This window comes from Strix uralensis, chromosome 14 (genome assembly GCF_047716275.1).
Source record: "Strix uralensis isolate ZFMK-TIS-50842 chromosome 14, bStrUra1, whole genome shotgun sequence".
In the NCBI taxonomy this organism is placed as follows: domain Eukaryota; kingdom Metazoa; phylum Chordata; class Aves; order Strigiformes; family Strigidae; genus Strix; species Strix uralensis.
The window spans coordinates 16,323,665-16,350,561 of NC_133985.1; the positions used below are offsets into that span (position 1 = coordinate 16,323,665).

At 43.9% G+C, this 26,897-nt stretch overlaps 1 protein-coding gene across 5 annotated transcripts in view; it reads right to left on the reverse strand.

Annotated features, from left to right (window-relative positions):
* Nucleotides 1–6,089: 6,089 nt before the first annotated feature.
* Nucleotides 6,090–26,897, reverse strand: part of GALNT10 (polypeptide N-acetylgalactosaminyltransferase 10) — an 88,017-nt gene continuing 67,209 nt past the window's right edge. For 3 of the 5 annotated variants that reach the window (XM_074883485.1, XM_074883486.1, XM_074883487.1), the window contains exons 6-12: nucleotides 25,339–25,522; nucleotides 24,327–24,444; nucleotides 15,715–15,822; nucleotides 13,647–13,868; nucleotides 12,798–12,914; nucleotides 10,545–10,694; nucleotides 6,090–9,785 (exon numbers count right to left, since the gene is read on the reverse strand). In XM_074883485.1, coding sequence (XP_074739586.1) covers nucleotides 9,618–9,785; nucleotides 10,545–10,694; nucleotides 12,798–12,914; nucleotides 13,647–13,868; nucleotides 15,715–15,822; nucleotides 24,327–24,444; nucleotides 25,339–25,522 — 1,067 coding nt within the window. In that variant the 3' untranslated portion in view covers nucleotides 6,090–9,617. Of the gene's footprint in view, nucleotides 9,786–9,918; nucleotides 10,133–10,544; nucleotides 10,695–12,797; nucleotides 12,915–13,646; nucleotides 13,869–15,714; nucleotides 15,823–24,326; nucleotides 24,445–25,338; nucleotides 25,523–26,897 lie in introns of all 5 variants that reach the window. The other 2 variants (XR_012630826.1, XR_012630827.1) reach the window with 2 other exon arrangements.

A 26,897-nucleotide genomic window follows, 5' to 3' on the forward strand; every position in this document is an offset into this window, starting at 1 on the left:
CAGCTGTAAATGGAAAAGGATTTCATCTACCTGAAGAAAAGACTTTCTGCACAAACAGAAAAAAGGTTCTATACACTAAAATTACTTCAAAGTCTGAAATCCCTCACGTGGAACAATGTGCGTTAGCACGGGATGAACTGTGCTGAATTACACACACACACGGAATAGCTTTGCAAGAAAGAGACTCCTCAAAGCCCTTGGTCATGAGATCAGCCCGCTCCACAGTAACAGACACAGGCGTCTTGCAGCCTGTTCTGCCTGCTCCCCACAAGAAGACTGAGAAATGCTAAAATACGTATTTTCCAGTCAGCCCTTGCAATACCAAACATGTCTCAGAATAAATCTGGAGAGCAGGGACTTAATACTCTTCCCTCGGCAGTTCTGCCTCTTGCCTTGGTTTTTATTGCTGGTGCCCTCGGGCAACTACTAATTTCTGTTTGTCCCTGTGACTAGTGGAGAACCACCGTGCACTCTCTGGGACACCGATCCCAGGAGCCGGCCACTCCAGAGGGAAGGTGGGGGAAACGAACGACTTCACCTGCAGACCAACAAAGAGTTAGCAAAGAAATTTAAAAAAGCAAGACACCACTGCTTAGAAAAGCTCCTGGCCAAATTGCCTGGGATCTGCCTGCCTGAAGTAATACCCTTCTGGCAAAAACCGCACATATTCCCTTGGTTTTGGGAAAGGGAAAACACCAGAAGGCTGACAGTGATCTCAGAGCTCCTGATAGCAAGCTTTCTAGGTTTATCTTCACATTACAAATAAAAATCAAATGGCAGGCTGAGGAAATCTTGCAGGACTATCTTGACATTCAGGAAGCTGAAAACACAGACTCTAGAGACAGATGATAATAGCAGCAAGCGAGTAGATAAAAGGGAACACAATCATAACAGGCAGGACATCCTCCTGTCCCTGTGAGGAGGAGATTCTGCAGGTGCTCCCTGGACTCTTCTGCAGGAAGCTGGGAGCGGCTGGAGAAACAGGCACCATCAGCGCCAGAACAGGTTGGTACGTACCATCAGATAGTATTTCATCTCATCCCATGCAAATATAAAGATTTTAAGTTGTTTTGCAATTCCTACTAAGAAGAAAAAAAAACACAACCTGTTTTTGTCACTGTCTGTTTGCTAATTCAGTGCTAAGTACCTCCAGCTCAGGCTAACACAATGACACCTTTTTTCAGTCTTTCAAAAAAAAAAAAAGTGCGTGGAGGTGTTTGTATAATTGCAGTTTATTTCAGTGTATTTATCCTCATGGGAACCTCAAGATTTCACAGTCTGCTAGTCCGGAACTAGCTTGCTGTGAGATAAACTGCCTCATAGAGACATTCTTTATTAGGTATCTATCACTAAGCTGATCTAATAATTCTTTGTGGGAGCTGCAATGAAGTGAGAAACAATGTTTCATAAACCCATCAGCACCCAGGCAGCTTTAGTGTCTCTAAAGCCGTAATAGCCTGCCCATCCAAGCCAGCCCTCTAATCAAATTAGGGGAACCTGCACAGGCCTTTAAATCTTAACCGGAGCAGCACTACCTTCTAAAGATAAGTCTGCAAGGTAGCTGTCATCTGGAACTTACTGTTTTAATGGAGCCATTTGGGGTTCTTGGGACAGAAATGCTGCTCTCCAAAAGGTTTGTGCTGCCAAAAAGGTCTGGGGAAGAAGCCTGTTTTATTTGTTTATACCTCCAGTAAGAAATCAGACCATTTCCATTTTCTGTACCTTGGGGGCCAATGGAGACTCTGCCCTAGCACCTTCCCCCAGACTCCCACTCTCCTCAGTATTTTTCTAGGGTGGCACATATTGAACCTGCTAAAATGCTTAAACCGTCACAGCTTTTGGCACATACTCTCCCTGGGAAACGTTCCCGTGGCCAAGAATCGCAGCACTGTCTTCCCTTAGGAGCATGCCTTGCAGTGATCTGCTGGTCCCCCAAGAAAGAGCCTTGCCTTTCCTTTCCTTCACATGTGCAGATTTTCCCACATGCTATCATTGTGTCTCCCCTCTGTTTATTTCGCTGTTTTTCACCCCATGGAGTTAAGTAAAAAGGAGTGTTGGGAAGACCACAAAAGAAATGAAATGGTGACAGCAGGAAGTGCTGAGGGTCCTAACAGGAACATGGGATAGGGCCATGAGCAACGCCTATAAACTTACCTTGTCTTGGGCTGAAAGACTGTTCTGCCTGCAGAGACTGGAATGCAAAAAGGGCAGCGAGCTGTTAAAAACCCTTCCCTGAAAACCAAGATGCGGGATGGCTGCTCTCAAGGCAGACTTGAAAGGAGAGCGACAGCTTCATCCTGCCCTAAGCTCATTGCTGAGCTCCCCCAAACTGCTGGGAAAGGTAGTTCAGACAAGATGCACGGATAGGCTTAGGTGATTTTAACATTTTATTCTCGTGGCTGTGTACCTCAGCAGTAAACACACAAACTGCCTTTGAGAACAGCTTTTTGTGTTGCTTTGACACGTGGCTGACGGCCAGCTGAGGGAGGGAAGTGTCCCAGGCATGGTGGCCGCTGCCCCGGTGCCAGGGCTGCAGCTGCCAGGTGCTGTTCCTGAGAGCAGAGCAAGGCCCCTGCCGAGGAGGGCTGCAAAGGGTCACTGTCCATGACAGCACAGCAGCCTCTGGCCAGGGGGACAGGAGTGCCCAGGAGTCCCACCCCAGCCCCTCTTCTGCACTACTCACCCATGGAGTAGCAGCTGGCTGCACTCAGAAGCTCCTCGCTACGGAAAACCAGCAGTAGTTTAACAGTGAGGCAGTCGCTGCCGTAGATGATGCTCCAAGCACTGCGTCATCTGCAAAGGTATCAACCTGGTGAATTTTTATTCACTTCGTTGCCGGTTAACCCAAACTTCTAATCACTGATTTGGGTATTGAGAAAAAAAAAAAACACACTGAAGTAAACACCTTTCCTCCTCCTTCCTTTGGCTAAATTTCACCCAAACACCTGTCCTCCACAGCTCCTAGTGCCACCTCCCCTTTGCTGCAATCCATACGCAGTTTCTCCCCATTCAGTGAGGTGACGGGGGGGGCAGCAGCTCAGGGTCAGGTCTGTACCTCTTTGTCTTCACTTCTCTTGGGTTTTTCACTTTTTTTCACTTATGCTGGGTTTTCTCCGCTCCTCTGTGCTTCCCAGTGTGCCCTACCAACATGGACTGTCCATGGCCACGACCCCTCAGGGGTGTCCTACCTCGGCACGTCATCCACGGCCCCTCCAGACTGCACCCTTGGGCACGGAGCCTCCTTACACGAACATGTCTCCCTCACCTCTCCTCCAGCTTTGTCCACCTCTCCTGACATTTCTCCTCACGTGTCTCCTCCTCTCGTGGCTGCTGCTCTTTGTTACCCTTGACTGAGCTGAGGTGCTGCAGGGTCCTCTGACAGGCTGGAGTTTTGGGGCACGACGGGTTGTTCCCATCAGTTTGAGAGCTGGCTGGCAGCAGCTGTGAGGGGCAGACACAGAGATGCCCATGGGCAGCTCTGCAGCCCCCAGCTGCCTGAACCTGCCGGGTAGCCCAGCACAGCGCTCAGGCGTGAGCTCGTTGGCTGCTCGTGCATGAACGCAGCAAACCCTGCAATTTATACCCGATGCAAAGGGCAGCTGAGAAGGATGTTCCCCAAGGGGCTGGAGGAGAGCAGCGCGTGACGTGGCGGGAAGCCTGTGCTGGGGAAACACCAGACCAGCGTACCTGAGCTTATTCTCGTAAGTAGAGAGAAGGGAAATCAATTGCTGGAGCAGGGACAGTCATTTCTGCGTACACAGTTTTCAGAAAACACATTAAAAATTTATTTTAAATATATTATAAAAGGAAGTCCATTCAACTTTAAAAACACTAGGCATTCTATCAATGATTCCCAATTTATGAAAGCTACTACATTAAAGTGCTACAAGTCCTTTACCACCCCCAGATATTAGGCTGTTGGTCCTAATATGCACAAAATAAATATACACTGATTCAAGAGGCACCATCCAGTTTTACAGATAAAATGCATGCAGTACAAGGAACAAACTCAGACCTTATCACCAAGATCCTGGAGAATGCATTTTGAAACCAATTCCCTTCTCCACCCTAGAGGCTAAAGCTATTTGTTATTGTTATCGTAAAGGCTAACATTTTAGTCTATTAGCTTGATCAGTTTTTATCTTGTTTTGTGGTTTAAGTGCGCATTTGCTTGCTCACTAATTGGGATTAGGACTTTTTTCCTAGAGTTGAACTAGTGGATTTAAGACCATATAGATCCAGTGACTATATAAAACTCCCAAATCCCTCACATCTGCTGGAATCATTGAAGCCTTTTGGGTCATACAGAAGCATCAAGAAAGCTCAAATGCAGTGAATAAAGGAGCATACTCAGCTAGTAGAGGCAGAGTCAAAAACCAGACAGGATTTTTATTAGGATTTCCATAATCTGTCATTGCCTAGTTTCATACACAGATCTCCAAGTTAAAGCGTGACACTACAAAGGAGCAATCAGAGCAGGAGGTGAGTTTATTTCAGTTACACTTTAAATTTATAATGTGAATAAATCAATCTGACAGGTTAATGAGGAATATGAAATGAATTGACAACTGTGTGTTGAATGCTGATGGAAATTTCAGATCTCAGTTTTCCCATTCTCCACCCATTGCATCTCTCCACTCAAACCAGGTGAATTTTAAAATATGGACTCAACAGTCATTAGGTCAGCAAATAAAGCACTTAAAGCTAAATCTTACACAGGCTGGGAAATTGCAGCCCGCAGACTCTCCTTGCTTAAGATCAATAGGCCTGTGGTACACTGAGAGCAGGACCCAGTGCTCCTGACTCCCAGTCCAGCTCCCCTTTTGCTATGTATCCTGTGAAAAACCTTTTCATCCCACCCCCACAGCCTCTGACATGAACCTAAAGCGACTCACCATTTTGGCAACAGTTCGCTAACTATTTAAGAAGCTTTTCATGCTAAATGATTGTTAAAATTGAAACCTAGATTGCTGCTTGTCAGAGAAGGACGGACTTAGGCACCACCAGGCTCCTTTGCTGCAAGTGGTTAGAAATACAGTAGGTGAGTAGGAACATGAACCACAGCGGTTGGGAGTGGATGTGGGATGCAAGGTACTCCTGAACCCCTTGCACTAGCACAGCCAGACTGTTTCAGACATCACTTTACGAGGGCTCTTTTGACTGAAAGTGTGACAGGCTGACTGCTAGAGGCTGTTCTCTCCAGGCAAAACCATTCAAGTGTCCCTATCTTGAAAGACAATTTAAAATAAAAGCTTCTCCCTTTTTACCCCGCAGTTACATGATTGCCCAGTATGACTTTCAGGAGATCTCTCTCCTCTCCCCTCAGTGATGTAAGCCAGCATAGCTACTATAACGATCCTACAGTAGCAATTTTGCAATGCCGGTTGCTGGTGGTGCCTGTTTGACTTTCAGTACATTGATGTCTCAGTGCAGCAGGGAGGAGGAAAGGTTGCTGACTGGAACTCTCCAGTAAAGGAAAGTGAAGCCCTGTGCACAGACTACTGTAAAACAAACCAAGAAGAAAGTTAAGCTGACAAATTGCTTTCTTGCTACTTCTGTATTAGATTTGAACACACCCTTTAAAAGTTTCCCAGTGATGGAAGGCATCAACTTTTTGAAAGACACTTCTGCTACAGATTTTATATGCCTTTGGGACTATTTGTGATTTCTGATTTGGATACTTAGAAAATAAAATGCAGGATCTTGCATGCTGGTGGAATGCATGAGCCTTCACCATGAGGTGAAGGAAGACATCCTCCGGTCTAGCTTTAGTTGTTAGAGCGTACCAAGAGGAAGCTGCCATCCTTTCCAAGTCTTCCTATCAGGAGTGACACCACCCCCCCCAACCCCCCCCCACCCCCACCCCCGAGTCATTAACTACACGGATTTAACAGAGGAAACCCAGGAGCTTCTGAACTACTGTCATTCACACACATTTTGCACTTAAAGTCAGACATTTTAAAAGATAACACACAAACACTACACGAGTCAAGCTTTCTCTTACATCCTTATCTCCCAGCCCCTTCCCCTCTTCTCTCTTGTCCAGCAAGGCACTAGGAAATGGTTCAAGTTTAAGCATTTGCTGTACATTTACATTTAAAAAGGCACATCTTTATTTTAATGATGCTGTATTCCCCTTTCGGTAAGGCTCACATGTTCTTCTATTATGGTGTGGAAAAGAAAGTTAATTTCCCAGGCATGAAAAAAGACACCTTGCACACATAAGAGCCCCAAACCTATTACTCTGTAGGCCTTAGAGATTAGCACCAGTATAAATCAAAACAGCTTCAAGAGCAAATCAAAGTATTATTATGCAACATAACACACATCCAGGGATCCCCCTGTTGTCTGGGATTCTGATACTTAAAAGCAGCAGAATTTATGCAGCCACGGAGAGAGGGGTGTTTGAATACTTTTGGGGAAAAAAATAGGAAAACATTTATTTTGCATTAGATAATCACTGGTATTTAGTCTTCTGTCTTGACTTGCATGCAGATGTGAAGAATTGCTTATGTATTCATGCTTTAGCAATTTTGCTTACAAATAACCAAAAGTAATTGGAATAATTAACCGGATTGCCCAGCAAAGGCTCAATTAAAGATGTAGATGATGAAATACAGCTTCTTTTTCTCAATCAGTGGATGGTTGGCTACATTAAGTCTTCTCATTAGTCAGCAAAGCCTCTAGGGTATTGAAAAGTATAATTGACGGAAATAAATTAATAGCTCAATGCCCAGCGAGCCAGTCAGTAGTGTACAGAATTTGTGAGGTGCTTATCACACTCGGATCCCAAACCTTCAGAAAACAGATCAGATCAACCACACCGAGAAGGACCCGGTAGGACCACTCACACTAAAGCTCCAGTTTCCATGTACTGGTGGTCGGCTGTCAAACCGGAATTGCCTCAACAATTTTCTAATATTTTGGTGCAAACTGCTAAGAGCTGTCCTTTCTCTCCAAATTAAGCTCACTAAGTGGTAAAAGACCTGTTCGTTACTGCAGTTCTCTCTGAAGCAAGCGTCCAGCAAGCCAAGCAGCTAGAACTCTCTTCACAAGGTGAGCCCAAGTACAAAGCAAGCCATGCATTTTAGAAACAGTTTTCTAATGAGAGGATTAGCTTCTAAGACACACAAAGTTGCAAGCTGCAAGCAGAATGACCTACAGTCCATTTATATAATTTGCTGATTGTATCCCAATGATAAAAAACTAGCACTGTTCATGGACAAACAGCTTCTTGTTCCACATGTATTAAAACATTCGTAAAGACATCTAGTCAGGCCATCTAGTGATCCACAGTCAGCACTACTAGACTAATGAGAGCATTAATAACTTAAGGAAAGCAACAGTCAGACACAAAGCACTGGAAGGTGGCTCTGTCTCCCACAGAAATGAAAAGGGATCCTAGTGACAGACATATTGTAGTTACTGAGAACATGTCAACTCTCTCTGACGCTGGTCTCACTTCCATAGCAATACTGCTGCAAAACTGTCACAAGGAAAGCCTAGAGCCTTCTTCTTTCTTCCCTGCCAGAAGGTTAGACACCAACACATTTGGCAAGCCTGGTCCAGTGTAATGCAGTGCCTGTGGTCCCCTTGCTTTGTGACTGACTGCACACACCAGGTAAGTTGGCAGAAGAGGTCAGACACGGCCTCAGCTGTGAGGATGAGAGAGGTGGAAATGATTTTGAGCCTCACAGTCAACTCAACAGACTTGAGAGCCTGAGAGGCAAATAGTTGTGTCCTAGTTTGCTCCCAGTTGACAGACACAGCTCTACCTGGCCTCAAAGACATCTGAAACATGGACAATGACCCTACAGTTGGCAACATCAGAAAGGGCTTCTTACTTCTGGAGCTCTGCAGAAAGAGCCAGACTGCTTGTTTCGTGACTCTAAGCAAAAATCTCCTTGCCTTCACATGAGAAAGACACCCCAGAGCAGCTTCCCTGCCCCTCCAAGGAGGGGAAGTCCATGAACCATGCTTATCAAGAGTGCCAGAAGGGTGCCCCTTATCCTTCCCTGAGTGTTTCAGCCTTTCACTCCCAGAGCTGGCTGCACACTACCTACTCTTGCAACACTCCTGCATGGGCAGTTGGACAAACTGCAGAGCTGGGCAATTACCAGGAAAGGGCTAGTTTTATTGGTTTACGCAGAATCTTTGCAAAAGGTTAACTGCACTGTCATTCACAGCTTTTACTAGAAAATGCTGCTGCTGCCTTCAGTATAAGGCTAAGTCAACTGAACTAGTCAATCTGTTTTTGCAACAACTTCATTTTAAATCAGTGTGGGATTTTTTTTTTTTTAAACACTTGCTTCAGACAGACTTGAAACCAATGGTCCTCCATTCATCCTTCAGTGTCAGTACTTTTTTTCAGCTCCTGGGATGAGACAATTCCAGTTCAGTGTCCAAACCAGAAGGGTAATTAATACCTTGCACTGCTAACTGACTGCACAAGGGACAGGCTACCAGTGAAATGGGCCCACCAACCCCACATCTCTGCTTAAGCAAACAGATTTCCAGTCACAGTAAACTACAGTGCTGTGGATGTTGGGAAAAGAGGAGAGATTAACAGCACATTTCCACAAGCCTAGAACACTACTGACCACAGGACTCACGACTGCAACAAACTACAGACTGATGAACAAACGGATAAAGACCAATGGCTAATCTCAGCCCTGACTTAATTATCCCGAATTAACCTGCTCACACCAACTGTGAATTAAGTTAGCCTTCAAACCTCTAAAGGAAAAATGGAAGTTGCCTTCATGTAGTAGATTTAACTCTGAGAAACCCTAGAGGTGTCCGTGCTAAAAAGATTCTGAATAAGAGGCAAATTTGGAACCTGATATCCAAAACCCTTAGCAACATCTTCACCTGTAAGAACTGTGCTTACTTAAAAACCCTCTGCTAATCTTCCACCTTGAAGATTCAACAGTGAGTGACAAACTGACTGCAAAGTGAATGGACCAGAAACCCAGATTCCTCATGGCTAATAACTACAGCGATATTCCCAACACTTGGCTGCACTTCCACTACAGCTCATTCCTTTATCAGAGCTATGATTTGGAAAGTAATAATACTCAACCTGTTTGAAATATATTTTGGTTTAGGGCAAAAAAAAATTAATTTCATTTTACATTTTGATAGCTTTTTTTTTGATTGAAGGATTAAATCTTGTGTTCAAGATTTTACTTATATGGACTTTGGAAGATAAAGCACCTATGTGGGAATGCTTCAGTGGGCAGTATAGCAGCTACAGAAAGTCCTGGAGGGTCCCAGATAACAAAATTATTTAACACCAGACCCAGGTGGGAAATAAAACAAAGCAAAAAAATAAAAAGCAGTTTGAATCACATTCAGACTCCTCTAAAAACAGAGTTTCTGTTCAGTCTCAGCACAGAAGTGGCTCTGGCAAAGCCTTTAAAATTCCACCGTCCCCAGAAGAGAAGGATGCAGCATCTTCGCAATAAAGACTGGCCTGCTAGTTAACCTTCTCCTGAGATTCTCCCTTTTACCTTCATTAACTGTTTAAAAAAAAGTATTCTTAAAAAAATTTTTTGTAACCCTCCCCAGTAAAAACTATAGTTGTAAAATATATATATATATTTTTTCTCAGTCTTTTAAAGATCAAGATTTCTGTTAAATTTTTCCAAGACGGTTGAGTTTGTATGTTCAAATATCCACTGCTGTGTTGGAGATGAAGGATTGCAGCTATTCATAAAGATCTTTCGGTCACTCTCACTGCAGTCCATACAGCTGCTGCTTACCGGATGGTAGAGGGTCTTGTCCTGGAGAAGAGAAATTTGATGTGAGGTTGCTAAGTGGAGAAATAAAGCTGTTTTAAAACCAACAGAGAGAAGCCTTAAAAACCAAGGCAAGCTGTTTTGTCACTTGGATGTATCTGAAGGAGTTGTTTCATACTTAACTGGTTGGCAAGTGTCAGGGTCCATTCCCACCCTTTGCAACAGTATCCAGCCCAGTCCTCACAGCTGCACCCGGAAGCTCAAAAGCCTCAAGTCTGAAGCCAGGTTCTCCAGCCCCTGGCCTCACATCCTGCTGCAGTCACTCTGTGGTACACCCGGTGCATGCAGATTGCAAGGATCAGGACACGGCATTTAGTCAAGAATTTACTTACCTGTTGGGCACAAAAACATTCCTTAGGAGGATGAATAAATCCTTATCTACTTTAGCATGATCTAGTATTCAGAACAAACCAACACACACAGCACACCTCTTTGCAAACAGGTTTTGCAAGGGTGTCCCATGACCTCTGTGCCAGCGGTGGACAGGGCTGCAAGGAGAGTGTCCTTGGGCTTAGCAAGCCCTGGAGAAGAGTTCTCACCATTTCTAATCAGTGGAAGAGGGGAGTCACCTCTTTCTAATCAAGAGTAATTAACAGCACAAAGACAACAGATTGTCTGCAGATTCTCTTATCACAGCTACATGAAGAGAAGGAATAAAACATGAGTGGTGACATTTTGAGGAAACTTAAGTCTCTACAGGCAATTTGACACCTTAACTGAGAACATGCACACACACTCACTCACTTTTCGGTATCTCCAGAGCTGGTTCCCCTTCATTCCATGACAGTCATAGAGGGTCACAGGGCTGCTGTGGGAAATGGCATCAAAACAAAACTTCTTGGTATGCTGCGGATCCCCGGGACGGATGTCTTCTCTCCAGCTGAACGTGAACACCTGCCAGGGCAAACAGGACCCTCAGGATGGGTGGTGCTGGGCACGGTGCTTTCACCAGCAGAACAGTGTTCCCTTCTTTGCCCACGGGGTGGGGATGGCTTCAGGGAAAGGACAATATCTTCTAGAGAAAAACTACTTTTACCTCTGGGGACAGGGACTGCTGACTAGGGGAGTCTGGAACAGCTACCCCGCAGACTGCCACACAGCATGCTAAATGAGACTGTGCTGCTGCAAACAGCCATGCTAGTTAGCTTGGGTACTAATAGCAGCCTTGAATGTCTCTGCAATGCAGACATACATCATGGATTAAGTGAGCAGCTGACCAATTACAGCACTTCACAGCTAGCAAAAAAGGCAGAGAGCTACAGGAGCGCCGAGTTAAGGCTGGCAGTAAACACCTGAGGCTGCACAGGCAGCCTGCGGTCACCTTGAGAAGAGCCTGTCCCAGCCTTCTGGGACAAGACCAGGAGCCCACAGCTCCTCACCCCACTCCATGGGAGTGTCGGAAGGGCAAACACTAGGGCAGTGCTTCCTGGCACGCTCTTCTACTGACCCTGCAGTGATCTCTCAGCACTTTTGGGTGAAATGAAAGGAGGGATACTACAGAAGACAAGGGGTTTTAGCTGTAGTAACTAGGCACAACCTATGCCTGGCAATGCTGTGGCCTTGAAGAAAGCTGCCAGATGCCAGCACATGTGGCCTGGAAATCCCTGAGCCACAGGGATGGGACCATGGGCAAGGAGTCGGTGGAAGTACCACCACATACATGCTCTGCTCCTTGCCCTGCCCTGTTGGCATTTGCTTTTGGCTGTGGCTTGAGACAGTAGCATGGTCAAGCTGCATCTTCAGTCTGATGATCATAGCTTGGCTTATGACATGTTTTAAGCACCGTAGGACTAAATCCCACAAAAGATAAACTACTTTTAAGTCAGGCACTGCTGTCAAGCTTTTGCTTTCTGCTTTGACAAGCACAGCATCTCTGGCAAGGGTGAAAGTGTCCTCTGTCCAGCAGAAGCCAACGTGGTTCTGCAGAGCTAATAGCCAACACACCTCTCAGTGCCCAAGGGGAAGGGCTGTTCTGAGGGCTCCCTTTGGAGCCAGGTGGAGGAATGGTCCTCTTCTCAGAGAGATCTCATGGGGCAGTAAGAAAGACCAGTAATGAGCAGGGTGCTACTATTTGAAGCAGTGTGGCCAAAAACTTTTGCACAAAGAAGCTACTTTGTTTCTGTCTCTGGTTTAAACCTCTCTTGGGAGAGAAATTACCACATTTAGGCACAATGCTACACAGAAGTTCAAAACACATTCTCCAATGCTAATTGTTCAAGACCCTCCTGACACAACAGAAGCTTAGTTTCGGACTGTGCATGAGTAAATTGGTTTTGTTTCTAGTTTTCATGCATCAAAATTGATACGCAACAATGCTCTGTCTCCTACTACTGAAGCCATTCCCCTGAAGAGTTATGCATGGCTCTGTAATAGAGGCATTGTTTTCTTGATCTTTTCTCAGCTCAGCTGCTACAGTTTAGACAAACTAATATTTCCCTCCCTTCTGTTACAATAAAGCTGTCGTTTCTGGCACCTTATATGTTGAGAGGGTGAATCTATAGCCTGGCCGGTTTCATCTCTCTCCAGCAATGGTTGGGTGTTTATAATGCATTTGCCTCCTGTCAGAAGGGTGATAGTAAGCGGTTATTGAATGCTCCTGTAGGTTCATTAATATGCATGATGCTCCTCTATCACTTCTTTCAGCACAACCTTTGAAGTTAATATTCACTTTGTTACATATTACAGCTGCCTTGTTACTGGTTTATTATTTTGGCATATTGTTTTCTTGTGTTTTCTTTTGTTCATTCTGAGAACTTCAAAGCAGATGTAAAAGCTCCGCACCAAGTCTGCCAGGCTCCAGACCCTGCCACGAACACAAGCCACATCCCACTACAAGCCCATCAAGTATAATTAGTGCATGAGCCTTGGGGTACACAGAACCCTCTATTCACCTGACAGGAGTTCTGCAATGGACTTCCTTCTCAAACATTTGTTCTTATAACTTCTCCCTCCCCAAATTTATTTAGGGGCCGATGATTTAATCAGAGGGACTGTTACCTGCACGTTGTTCCACGCTGCCTCTCCTCTGTCCTTCACGCAGTTTTCCAGTCTCAGTGGGGATCCCAGTGCTCCATGCTTAGTATCCACACACAGTCCAGTTCCTACATTGCGTATCTGAAATAGTACATTAGTCACCAAATCTACTCTTACCAAGTGACAGGAAAGAATGCTTAAATTGCCTCAAATAGTGGCAGTATTTATATGCAGACAGTTTTAAGGTACTTTACTGTGTATCTGAGCTGAAAGATAACAGCTAGAAGAAAGCACACGAACTCAAAATGGGACCCATCTCCAGCTGTACAATAAGCTCCAGGACACCACAAAACCCATTAGCTGCAGGACTGCAGAGCCCGCTGTGGTGCTGTATGTAACAATCCACCACTTCACTCCTGGGGTGATTCTTTTCCCAGAACACAGACGACTTATAAAAAAGGGATGGTTTTCCTGGCTTTCAGATGGGGAAGCTACAGAGCAGACTAGCTCAAGTCGACTGTGTAGCCCTTTGGAAATACAGGATTTCTACTGCTGCTCAGCTGCCGGCTCTCTCTAGTCCTCCCTGTTGGCATGTTCTGCCTTCTGCTAAATACGCAACATGCAGAACAAGCCAAGTCTCTATTCTCTTTGTAGCTGTGCACTGATAGAAACGGCTGCCTAACTGCCTTCTTTGATCAGGCCAGTATAATGGTAGAGGAGTTCTGCTCTTTGAAACATATCAAGCAGGATCTTTAAACACTCGCTCGCTGCCTCACTCACAGCAAGCCGGTACTGGAGCACATGGGTAAGGCAACTTTAAAACACCAAACCGCAGCCTGTTTGCCCACTGCAGATTTCAGAGCACAAACTTGCCTCTCCCCAAGCAGCTGCTGGAGGCTCCACTGGTGGGTAAAACTTTGGCAAGTCCCACGCGACCTCATTCATGAACCACTTGAAGCTTTTGCAGTTGAGGTTGTTGCGAAGTTCCTTCTGAGCTGCAACGTCCCCTGCAGAAAGATGCCGGTACTCTGGTCTACGCTGGTATATGTACTCTGCATATTCATCCATCCACACCTCAGCCACCCGCTTCAAGTTCTGTGTGGGTAACAGCCATGTGTGAAAATGAGAGGGAAAAACACCTGAGAACACTCTGCACAAACTACTGACATTAGCATTCAGAACAGCTCTCATGTTTTTTGCTCAGAAAGGATTTTCATTCACATCCACCCTCTCTCTCCAGTTTCAGGATGAAGATTATTTTTATTATTCTCTAGTTCCAAGGGACTTTTAGAAAGGTATTTTTGGTTGAGGTCAAAACAGATTCCTGGCACTTGGCCATTATATCTAGTTCCTTGTGGCTAAGAAAAACAACATTAATCAAAAGTTGGGTTTTTTCCTTTTTTTCTGTAAAGAAGCTAGTCAGAAAATGATGCTGGTAAATACCACTGGACATTCAAAGGTCCCTGACAAAAAGCTGCTTTCTTAAATCCTTCTTACTGCATCTTTTATATCCATCTAGGAATGGGATTTGCACTCCCTTCTGGAAAGCTTCAGTTCACAATATTCTTTCTTACCGCTATTTTCCCATTTTTTTGGGTAAAAAGCTGTTTAAGAGAAACTCTGAGATACTGCAGGAATACGGCACTTTCAAGTGATGAGGCTTCAGAAGAGAAGCAAAGGGTTTACCTCCCAGCAGCAGTATATTTCATGTATCACTGTAAAGCTTAATCCACTGTGCAATTCCAAGACAGCAAAGAACACCACCCACTCGAGATACCTGCCCTACTGCTTGTCACAACACACTCAAGAGACCGTTGGACCTTGGACCGGTCTCTGGCAACATCGGGTACATCCTTGGTGCCACACAGTAATGTGCCATGTGCAGGCATGACTTCAGTGACCCAGCAGCACTGCCCACCTCGCATGAAGGTGGTCACTCCAGCAGTGGTTATTTACTACCAAAAAAATTAGTACATTAAGAATGAGCAGTGTGCTGACCCTGCCACAAACGCAGTCTACACACCACAAGAGCAGGTGTTCATCTCAAGGTGACTGTATGATCATAGATGCCAAGAAACAGCCTTTCCTATACCTGTCTGCCACCTCCTTCCAGCACTGTGGGAGTATGCAAGAGCCAAATACTGAATCAGAAGAAATATAGCTCCTTCCTGAAGAGATGGCACAGACAGGAGAGCACTCTATCGCTCTGACAGGTCATTGCTGGGCTGAGTAATAAATCCAAATCTATAGGGCGACGCTGTTAAACTGGGAAACATTTTAACACTGTGCAAGCCATAAGACTGCAGAACAGCAGGGCACCTTGTGTTTTTTAGTTTTGCAGCCTTCCTGCTCCTATGATTTTTTTCACCCACCAGAGGGCAATGCAATCCCTTCTCAATTTGGAAATTAACTGGAGATACCTAGTGCAGAGAGGCAAAAGCTCTTTCTTCTTCGGGCTACACTAGATTAAAGAAATAAGACAGCACAGAACATTCCACTGTGGAAAACTACAGCTTCCTCATTCGGTGGTCTGTGATGCTTGAAGTTGAGAGGTCTTTCAATCACCAAAACACAATCACCACGCTGAAGCCTGCTGCTCTTTGAGAGCACATATATAAAGTGACTGAAGTATTATACAAATAAAGCCCTATCCTGTTTTCATTGGTGATTCCATAGCCAGCACCTGGTTGCAAAGTCCCTTCCCCACACCTGGCAATGGCTGACGTCTGGAGCAGGGCAGCTGTGGGCACAATCGCTCGCAGCTCCCCTAGGCTCTCTTCCCTCTGTACTACACACCCACCGCTGCAGAACTGCGCCATTTGACCACTATACAAGTACAATTTACGGACTACAAAGCCTGCATTTGCCTCCCATTGTGGGGTGAGAAGAGAACAGCATGGTCACACTGCAGTCTGTGGTGGGGAATGCCATTACCACTTACTCTTGCCAGGCTGACTCCTGTTGGAACCTTGTATGGAACATATTTCCTGTAGATATGACCAACTCTAGAGCAAGGGATGTCCTCCATGCGACCTCCACACATCCATACCTGTGGAACAGCAGAGATACAAATTCACTCTTGCTTATATAGAGAAAAGCAAAGAAGAAAAAAAAGAGACTTTCAAGTAATGAAAAAGCTTAACCCAGCTTTGACTCTCTCCCAAATACCCTCCCCTCCTTGCCTGAGTCTCAAATCCTGTAACTACCCACTTAGAGCCATGCAGCAAGCCTTGATTTAGCACAAGTGCTATCAAGCCCAATGGCTAAACAGTTCCATTTTACATTCTCCAGAGAAAAGAACAGAAAAAAAATCCAAGCACCCAGAGAACAGCACACAGCACACTTTAAATTGATATGTTATTACAGCGATAGTAACCGCAATAGTTAAACCAGACTGCCATATAAAACTTGGGTGTAGGTTGTGTAACACTGCTGTAAAAGGGAGCCCATCTCTGTAGTACGGGTCATGTGTTATGCAGAGCACTCCAGGGAATCCGTGTTTGTTCAAGTGCCAAAAACCAGTAGAAACTGCTACTTTTTCCTGTGTTTATCACTACTCTCACACGGTTTCATTGCTGACATGCACTCATTGCTTTTGCAGCCTTACAATTAAGTAGAAACTCCTGCCTGGTGAAAACACTAGCTTTAAAAAAGCCCTCAAAGTCACTGGCACACACTGCTAGTTGAAGATGACTACTCCAATGCGTGGTGAAGGCCCAGAAGTTTCTTTCCCCATCTGGGCAGATTTCACTCTGTGCCAACACTCTAAAACAACTTTCTTTTATTCCTTATTTATAGCATGGATGTAATTATTTTGTCCAAGTGAAACCCAAGGAGGTGTTTTCTGAACCAGCCAATCTACTTCATTAGGTTTAAGAAAGACATTCATGTGTGCTTCCCAGAGATATCTAATCAATCCTTAAAGAAAAAGTATCCTTCAGTGTGCAAAACAAATGACTTTCTGAATTCCTGAAGTACAACACTGTCTTGCCCTTCACTTTGTCCCCAGATTTATGTTAATGCCCCAAAGGCAGCAGTATTTAAGAAGGTCCACTGGTGCTCCAGGCTGCTGCGGTGTTCTTGATCTCTCCATTCACTGTGGCTAATTTGAGCCACCGCAGTTCACTGTACAATGAGCTTAGTCAACAGCTTCACACATAGCAGGCAATTCCATTAATATTCTACAGTGACAATATTAAATACTTAGCTCGGAAGAGAAATATTTGGCCAAGGCTGCTGCATAATTATTAGCTCTGACACTAAAGTCCTCTGGAGTTTCAGCTCTGTCTACTGGCCCTAATAATTACAGTCATTTGCTGACTGCGTATAACTTAATGGAGGTTGGTTGCTCTCAGTTAGAGGAATATTTTTCACAGGCAACTTCTAAAGTTCAAGATACTTAATTACATGTCGTTATGGTGAGAGAGATAAGCAGCAAGTTGATAAATGCATTATAAACACCAGGACACACTCCTTCTACGGAATTTCATTCCTTTTGTCCCTGCTGTGTCTTGAGAGGCTGGTACAGAAAAGATGAAGATGAAAAAAAAAAAAACCTAGCACCCAGCTTCTGTGAAGTTTCTAGTGGAATTAGAAATGCTTCTTATTCTGTAGCTGCTGTGCTTTTTGCTGCAGAGGGCCCCAGTGTGATTCCTCTGCTAGGAAATTAACAGGTAGACTGAGACAACAAGAATTTGAGGATGTTTTGTGTTTCTGTGACAGAAATGGTCTGTGCAAGGCTGTAAGAGCTGCAACAGATCCGGGAGCTATAAAAAACTGCAAGGACAGCTGAAGAAGCCTAGAGCTGAGTTGCACAGACAAACACTCCTCAGTAATCCATGTTCCTACCCTGTGCTCTGCATCCTGCATCACCAAAGTCCGACTGGTTCACAGGCAGCTGCATTTCAGTGCAACACAAGCCTGAATGAAACCACTAGTTTATACTTGCTGCCTGCCCGCAGGATGCCTCACCTGCCCCCAATCTCTAAGGAAAGGCTTTCAGTCAGGCCACTGTGAATACACATCTGAAAACACAGCTTCCCTAAGTAACAGGCGAAACAGAGCCCTGCAGTCAGTAGGCAGCTAGAGAGGAGAGCACTGTCTTTGCACTGCAGATCTTGTGAAGCAGTAACACAGGCAGCACTTATCTACTGAGCAGTATGCTGGAGAGGCAGAGCGTATGGGAAGCTAGACAGAACTGAGGATATGTTGGGCCAAGAGCTCCAAGCTGGTACAAGACTCCAGGCACAGAAGACAACATTACATAAACACATGTAATGATAGAAGAAAAGCTACTCAACTGAGTTACTGAGCAAGTAAAATCTAAGATCAGTTTTACGTGCTCTTTTCCTAATCATGCTTTAAAATATTTACCCCCAAGCAATTCTGCAATGACCAGTGCTGCATGGAGGTAATGGAAAGCTTCCTAATTCCTGCTAGCAGAGCTCAGTGACCCTTTCAAGGTACTTTGCCAACTCAGTGCCTTTTTAACATTGTCTCATGCTGCAAGTGACAGCATGGCACTTGCAGTACAAATCTAATTTTAAAAGCATGCTTTCCATTCATTCATTGCTGCTTTGATTTATTTTATTAGTGAGCTGCTTTGTGTGGTGACAGAACTCATTACAACCTCCATAAAGACAATTACCAGTCCTTATCTATAAAACTGGAAGAAGGGGGAGAGGGAAAGAGCGTGACATGCATTGGTAAAACACAGCTTACAAAAGCATTAGAAAGCTAGAGTTAAAGGTCAGGGGAATCACATCCAAGGGTCTGTCAAGGAATAACTGCAAATGAAGCAAACCCAAAATAGCTGTGTGCTAGCTGAGGGAATGCTTCCACCCAGTTAGCGATATTCGGTTGTTTTTAAACAAGGGTACAGTTCACAGGCATGACACACCAGAACTTATGCTGCTGCTGAAACAGCGCTGTTCTGTGGGGCAGCGCCTTGTGCCTTCACGGTAACACTGACTGTCACTTACTGCGTTCTCCTTAGGCCAGGGGGGACAGTTTCTTCTTCTTGTGGTTTTACAGAAGGGCGAGATGGTGCCTCATCTCCCTGGCTGACATGACAGTAAACATCAGAACCTGAACTTGATGCACTTAATTTCAATCAGCCATTTACTAGAACGCCGTAAGAACAAGAATTAAAGCTGGTCAGGCAGTCAGTGCTTTATACAATGATCCAATCAGGTCTCATTAGGAGAGAACAGGAAATTTCTCTTCCTCCTCAGGCACAATTTTACCAATCCACACTTTGAGCTAGGAATCTAGCAGCTGACAGATCTGCCAGAATTAAGAGAAAACCTGGCTACACTGAGGTCAATGGGCATACTGCAACAGATTTTTCTAAGGCCACAATCTCACCCTAATACTGAAACCATATACAAGGGAAGTAAAATAACAACACCGGTGATATTACTTCCATCTTCTCAGTGGTCTGGAGCGCTGTAACTCCATATTCATAAAGCAACTCAAGAGCCTTTGACTCAGCTAGTGTGCTATGAAAGCACAAGGTAATATGCCACCTATTCTCTACATGGGAATGTTATGCTGATCCAATTCCCTTTCTGCTATTTCAGAAAACAATGTCACATAAGACAGCTGAACCTCTCCTCTCAAACACACAATACAATACCGCATTTGGTGTGTGAACACAAATTATCTGGGTATACAAGGTTTATGGTTTCCAAAGACTGCACCATGATGAGCCAATGCTTCCCAAGAGAGGGAAAACACACAAAGGAAAGAGTCAAGCCTTGAAAAGAAAGCTGCTTCTGCAAGCCACAACAGAAATAAAGACCACGGGATAGGCCAGTGGAGAGAAGCTGGCTGGATGTCTGAGCACACACTGAAGGGTGGGAAAGACAAGGACACAGTGGGTAAGTCAAGGGGGTTCTATGCATAACAAGGTAGGCGAGAGGATGAAAGCAAGGGCAACCAATAATTCAGGAAAATCGTAATCCTCTGTATTGTAAGCATCAGCTGCTCTTGCAGCTGGGACTTACTGCTCTATAAAAGATTAAGGTAGCTCAAAAGGCACTGGGATCTGTGTGTTTGCACAACGCCTTCTCTCACACAACATACACTAGCATGGCCCCTCCTTACCGTCTGGAGCATTTCAGAGTAATGATAGCACTTTCCAATAATCACATTTCAGAGAGTGGAGGGGTCCACTTCCCTGCTGCTGCTTGGTGGGAGGCTACTCTGGAACCTGAACCAAGTACATAGTATGAACAGAGGCCAAAAATTCAAGTCAATGGCCTGAAACTGATCTCTGCATCACCAGATAGGAAGGGAGAAAGAAGCCACCCTGTACCGCAGCTGAGAGCCTTAGAATTAAGCAGCATGTGCTGGCTTAAAAAAACCCCCACAAAAAAAGCAGCAGAATGCCCGGCCTGTTTCAGTGTGGGCAAACGTGAGCTGCTGGAAAGTGGTGTGAGTATGTGCCTGGAATAAGCAGTGGAGGCTCACAATCAGCACTAACTTCAGCGACACAACTAGAAATGCTGTCAGAAGTGATCCCTTGGCAGCTGCACCCTAGCTACGCACCTGCCAGGAGGCCAGTGGCAAAACATGAATCAGAAATGTGCTGCTGACTTGAGGCAAAGGAGATGCATGCATCAGATATGTGAACAGAAGCTATGGAGCACTTGGATTTGTTGGAAAACATGCAACATGTTTTATGCTATGGCAATCAGGACAAGCGATCCATGCTGATGCTTTGGGAAAAGGCTCTGGGAAAGTGCAATGATCTATGATCCTCAGAATAAGCGCAGTGGACATTTCCTATTGCTGAAGCAAGGAGTGAAGACCATGAGTACTGCCCATTTATTTTGCCTTCCCCTTAAATGTTCTTTTCTGGGCAACTGTTGATGTGGCTTGTTTGCACCAAGCCCTTTGAATTCTATGAAGGCTTTACAATCTCTAAAGTACAAGACAAACATTTATAAAACTGAAATGATCTATCACCTAGCGAGGCTCATTCTGGATTCTCATTCTTTGCTCCTGAAGTACAATGTACAATTAAAAGATTGAGAACCACCACACCACTCAAGATCAGAGGTACAAAGTACATCTATATTTATGCCTATCTATACAAGTCAGAGACTTCATGTTTTCCTCTCCTTTTCCCCATACCCAAAAAATCAGAGACTATATATTTATGGAAAAGAGGCGTGAAGCACTTTAGTGAAGATTACGTAAGACAAACAGAATAAAAGCCACAAGAACACTGGAAAAGAGGTAACACGATCGCAAATAAAACTGAGTGTAGATAATTGCTGCACAAAGTAGCATTTGCAGAAAGGAATGGTTTAAATACTTCATGTATACCACTCTGAATTAAATACTTTAATCTCAAAGAAAATGAAGTAGTTACGTAGGCAGCAGAATGTAGGTATTGTTGAGAATGCAGGAGCATTCAGAAAAATCAGAGCTATTAAGTTGTGTTTAGAAGAGGAAAGATACATTGTCACTTTGGGTAAAGTATTCAATTTTGTTCACATCATTGCAGAAAGATACAAAAGACCAGGAAAAACTGTAAGAGAGGAGAGGTATGGAAGTGACTCCCAAAAAGCAAAAAATAACAATGTCAGTGAAGTCCACTGAACAGATTATGGCTGTAGAGTTAGGGGCAACAAAAAAGAAAGGTAACAAGTGCCACACAGAAATAGCTGTGCATGGTTGTTTACCCCTTCTCCAAAATACAAGAATGTACTCAAAGGTCAGCATCTGCTAACCCACACAGACAGAGGAGAATGGTTCTCACAGCGTACAGAGCTGCAGAGCCATTTGCCTGGAGCATTCTGCAAACAGGGTTCACGAAAGACTGAGGCTCATTTGAACAAGTGTAATGCCTGCAACTAAAATTCAAGACTGCAATCTTCCTGTTGCATCTGATGATGACTTGAAGTAGGAAGACCCCTGACCTGTAGAAGTACTGGGTTATCGGCACTGAGCTATTCTGGATATACACAGGTCAAGAGAAAGAAGCAGCGTGTGTTTTCTGCTTGAATATGGAATGGATAAACTTCTTCATTTCTAATCTAGAAATTTCTGTTTCAAGAGACCGAGAAGACCCAGAAAACTACAAGCAAGCAGTTAGGGTTAGGAAGTTTGTTTCTAATTTAAAGTTCACTTAAATTTTTTTGTCCCTCCAGCATGCTATGTTTTCTAGTGATGTTTGGTGTACACATTTCATACAAGGAGAAAGGCTTCTATTAATAGAGAGTTTGAACCATCCTCTGGCTAAATGCTTTCTGAGGTGCTAAACACTGATGATTTCTCTGTTGGCTTGCCTTCAGCCTGAAATTTTCTTCTCAGAAGGAAGCAGAGCCAGCTGATGACAGAAATACATATGATCTCAAAACAGAAAGGCAAGAGGCTCCTAAATAAACTTGTTTATTTCCAGTCTCTCAGCAACAGAGCCCTGGATTTTAAAATAAAGACAAAAAAACTTGTAAAGCACACTACATACATGGCCAAAAAAGAATATGCTTAAGGAAAAAAAAAAAGAAAAAAATCTACTCCTGTTGAGGCTGGAGAAGGCCAGATCTGATGCAATGGATCAAAAACCAGCAGTACAAAAGAGTACCTGCACCCACAACTCCCAGGCACAGGAATGGATTCTTTATTAAAGCCAGGCTGTAAATTTGGCACACTTAGAATCTGAATTCCCATTAGATAATAAATAATGTGAAAGCAGGTACCCCACGTCTAAACCCAGAGCTTTAAATTATTTGTCAGTGCCCCCTTAACTACAAAATCTCAGTCTGCTTCTAAAGGTAAAAACGTAGCTCTAAGCTCGCCAGGAAATGTCATAGCTTCATAAATTCTATGAACAAACCTTCTATTCTTGCAATTCCAGCAGAATTATTAAATCTATCAGCCACAGATGAATGTATCAATTTATCTTAATTTCTGAAAATACACTGAGCCTTTTTCAGTTAAAACTTCATTTTTCTGTTGCACAATGAAAGAAAAAAGGGGGTCTTTGCAGAGATTAATTAAAGCAAATTTATCCCTCCATAAATTACCATCTCTGGACTGAAATAAAACACAGCGTGTTTCAGAGAGGATAAGCAAACAGATGAATGAAGTAGTCTTATTTCCTGCAGATCAAGCAGTGTGACTGTTTGCTGTGGCATTAGAGACAAAGGGCTTGCCCAGCCACTGTCATCACTCTTGGAAACCAGCATTTTTAAAAAGGGCCAAGGAGAAGAGGCTGAATACTGCCACTGCCCCTTCCTGCAGAGAATGATATTGTTACACAATTTCATTACACGCAACACAAAGAATAAATGGCTCTAACCGTAATGACATCTCCAAACAGGGTGCCCCCTGCCCCTCCCTTCCCGCTACCATTACAGAAGACAAGGGACCTCCAATGTGACTTCATTACTTTGGGTTTTTTGTGATCAAACTATGGAAGGAAATACATTGTCTTAAAAACAATATAGTTTGATATGCCTTTGAATTACACAGAGGCATTGAGATTTAGGAATATGTTTTGTAAGAGATCAGTCATGACTTGTTTGTCAGTGGAGACACGAGGATTTTTTGCTGCTGAAGCTAAACTGTGTACTACATTAGCATCACTACCATCTTCCTGCCCTGTGCTGAGGTCAACTAGCTTAGTTCAGTGGCATCCAGACACCTATTATATATTCAACCTCTGAAAGAGAAACCACACAGTGGCCCAAAGAGAGTGTAATGTAGAAATCTTTACTCAGTTCACTCCAGGCTATGGAAAGGATTCCCACCACTGAAGTGAAGACTCCCCACCTGCCTTCAGCAGTCCGGGACACTCCAGTGGGTTTCCTAGAATGGTTTCAGATTGCCATATTCCAAGGTTACGCAGGTACCAGCAGTCTTTGTGGGTCACAGTGACTCGTTCCTATTAGTATGCATTTCTGGTCAGCTGGCTAACTCTTATTTTAAAACCCTCAACTGAACAGTTTGGTCAATCAGTAAGTAACAGAATTGTCCCCAAGCCAGGCAGATAATGATCTGAAGTCATTGCCAGCAACAGCGTTATTATTCCAATTGTTGAGGATTTCTTACAGGGTAATTAATAGCCTCAGTTCCTTGCAGCCAGGAGTCAGATGGATTGACTACAGACAGTAAGTTACTCTCCTCTCTGGGAACTGAAGCTCAGGACTGAAGTACTCAACTGGGCAAACACTGAGCTGCCTGAATCCTCCTTCCCACAAGAAGGAGAGTATTTCGTCATCTTGCCAGAGTGAGTACTAAGAAGCCTAACAGTCAGAGAGAGCTCCACACAAGCTGACTTACCCTTGCTGGGAAGCGTGCATGCATCTGAAGCTGTGACCACAGAACGGGGGACAGCCCAGCTAATCATGCTCCAAAACTGACCCTCACAAATGACTGGTCACATCATCGTTGTTTCTTCTGTGTACTATCTTACTACTCCCAGCTCTTTCACCTTTAGTCACACGCAAAAGCAAGGACAAGATAGATCATTCACATTCTGTGCCTCAGCACAATTCTTACTTTTCAAAACAAAAGTAATTTCCAGAGAACATAGCTCACCTTAAAGGATATTTCATACTGCTCTCCTCCCCATATCTCCAGACCTGCATCATACCCTCCCAGCTCCCAGAACCACTTTCTATCGACTGCAAAGAGTCCTCCAGCCATTACAGGAGACCTTAAGGAAAAACCAGACTCCATATTACAAACACATTCAAAGATACAGATCTCTAGCTAAACATTTAAAAAACAAAGCAAGATTTGACAAATATTCTTTTCACCACCCAGTATTCCTGGTGCCTTTGCAGCCCTGTCGGAGCATCAGACAATTATTTCTGCATTATCTACTAATTTCCCACATGCAAATGAGGAGGACAAGACTAGGCTCCCTTCAGAACCAGTCAATGCCTCTCCTCCAAACAGGCAAAAGCGTTCACCACTAAGTGACAGGACATAACCTCTCCCAGAGGGACCCATGTGCTGTACAGGTGCTCACTGTCTCAGCAGTACGATCAAGTCCTTGAGCTTGACCTCAAAAAGTGTTTTGTTGGGGTTTCCTCTGAACACTGCAGAAGTATAAAGGACAGCAGAACTGTCTCAATGTTGGCAAGCACAGTAACAGCAGAACATAACTTGATCACAGATTTACTTCTGCAATGCACTGCAATCATCAAAATTGCTGTAATTATTCTGCTAGGTTTTCTTCTTCCCCCACCTGGGAATGACATATAAGCTGCCATTGGTTTGTTGTTTTTGGCAGAGCATTAGGGATACTAAGTTATGTTTGAAAGATCTCAGTAATAAATGACCACATTAAATGCTACACATTACAGTTTTAAATGAAATGTTAACTTCTGTGGGAATTAAGGTGGCAAAAAATAGCAATGAAAAAGAAAGTGTTCACAGCTACTAAACAATGCATTTCTTTTAAACCAACAAAGCAAACAGCTGCCAAAAACCAAGCAGCTTAACACCAGCTTCTGACTTTTACTACACTGAGGTGTAAAGCAACCCTGTAACAGGGTGTTATTTTGTTAGCCAGCTCTTAGCACACTGCATTTCAGTAACTTACTCAAAGGGATCACTGGGATCAAGTTTCTGTAACTCAGGAGGAATAGGGATCCTCTTGTAATACATCTCCCAGTCAAATGCACCTCGCATTGCGTCTCCAGCCTGAGTCTCATATCCAAAGTGGTCATGATCAATAACATCAATCATGGGGCAAACGATAGTCTTGCGGTTTCGGGCAATGCGATCTGAAGATTGGAGAAACATGTTAGAAAACCTGCACCAGTTGGTTCCTTTGACCATGAAATTACAGCAAAGAGCATCAAAATATGAAGTTGTCCGAGAACGAATGACGTAGCTTTCTTCCCATTCGTTCTCTTTCGGGTGGATGCTCCAATTTATATCAATTTATCTGGTATTTCTGCAATAACCGAGATATTCAAGCTAGAACCCTTGAGATAAAAACACCAGGCACTCATGCTACAGTGACCATCACCCAGAAGCAGAATAGAAAGACAGAGCTACACCACCACAGATACCTAACCCACCAGACAATCTTGTACTTAGTGAACAGTCCTCAATTTAACGAGTGACCGGGATGTGAACCCTTTCTGCACTGATTCAAAGCCAGGGCAATAACCCATTGTACCACCTCGCTTTAATTACTATGCCAGAATCTGGCAGGAAGCAATTCAGACTAATGGCATAACTACTCTCAGCAGGCTCAAGAAATGCAAGCGTGCCTCCTCCCCTCAACCTTTTCTTCCAACCAAATAATACAAGACAGGATTAATTCCTGCATAAACATCTGGAACTTCTTAAATACTTTATTAGTGAGACAGTCTCTTGTTGAAGTTAACTTCCAGAGCAGAGGCGACAAACGATGTTTCAGCTTCCAGTGCACATCTAACAGAAATCCTTTCTATGCTTTAAAATTAAAGCATACTCTACGTGTTCTCATTTAAATGGCATTTGAGCTAATTCTGTCCTCCCTCCCTCGGCTCATGAAGTTGCAAACGTTTTACACTATTACCAGATACAAACTGTAGTAAAAGCAACATCCAACCATCCAACAATCCTGCTGACAAACCTGACCAAGTTTTCTTAAATCTCCACTTGACTATGGTTGCCACAGTTTATTTGACAAAGTTGCACCTCAGAGAGCGCTTTGACAGGTCACTTGCAATAGGGTTGCAAAGGAGTTTGGTACTGACCAGAGGCATACAGGTACCAGAAACAGAAGGCACTGTCCTTTCAGTCAGTCACCCTTGAAAAGAACTGACTTTGTAAAACTGGCACCTCCTTAAAGATGAAGCACTGCCTTGGAAAGGACTGCACATGTTCTACAAATACATACCAGCAGCTGTCATTCACAAGAAGTATTTTCCACAGGCTTGCAGACTATGAAGTTAAATACAGTTATATAGGATAAAAGAAGCCCTAAAAGCTACTTAAAACCAGTATGTAAATAGCTTTTCTGTAACATAAAGCCATTCCTCTCTGCAAGCTGTTGAATGACCATGTAATAGTTTACTCTTCTAGCAAGCTGTAAATTATTTAAGATTTCATTTAGTAGGAAACAGAAGAATATGAGCTCTGTTCTTTAATTAAGCAAAGCATACG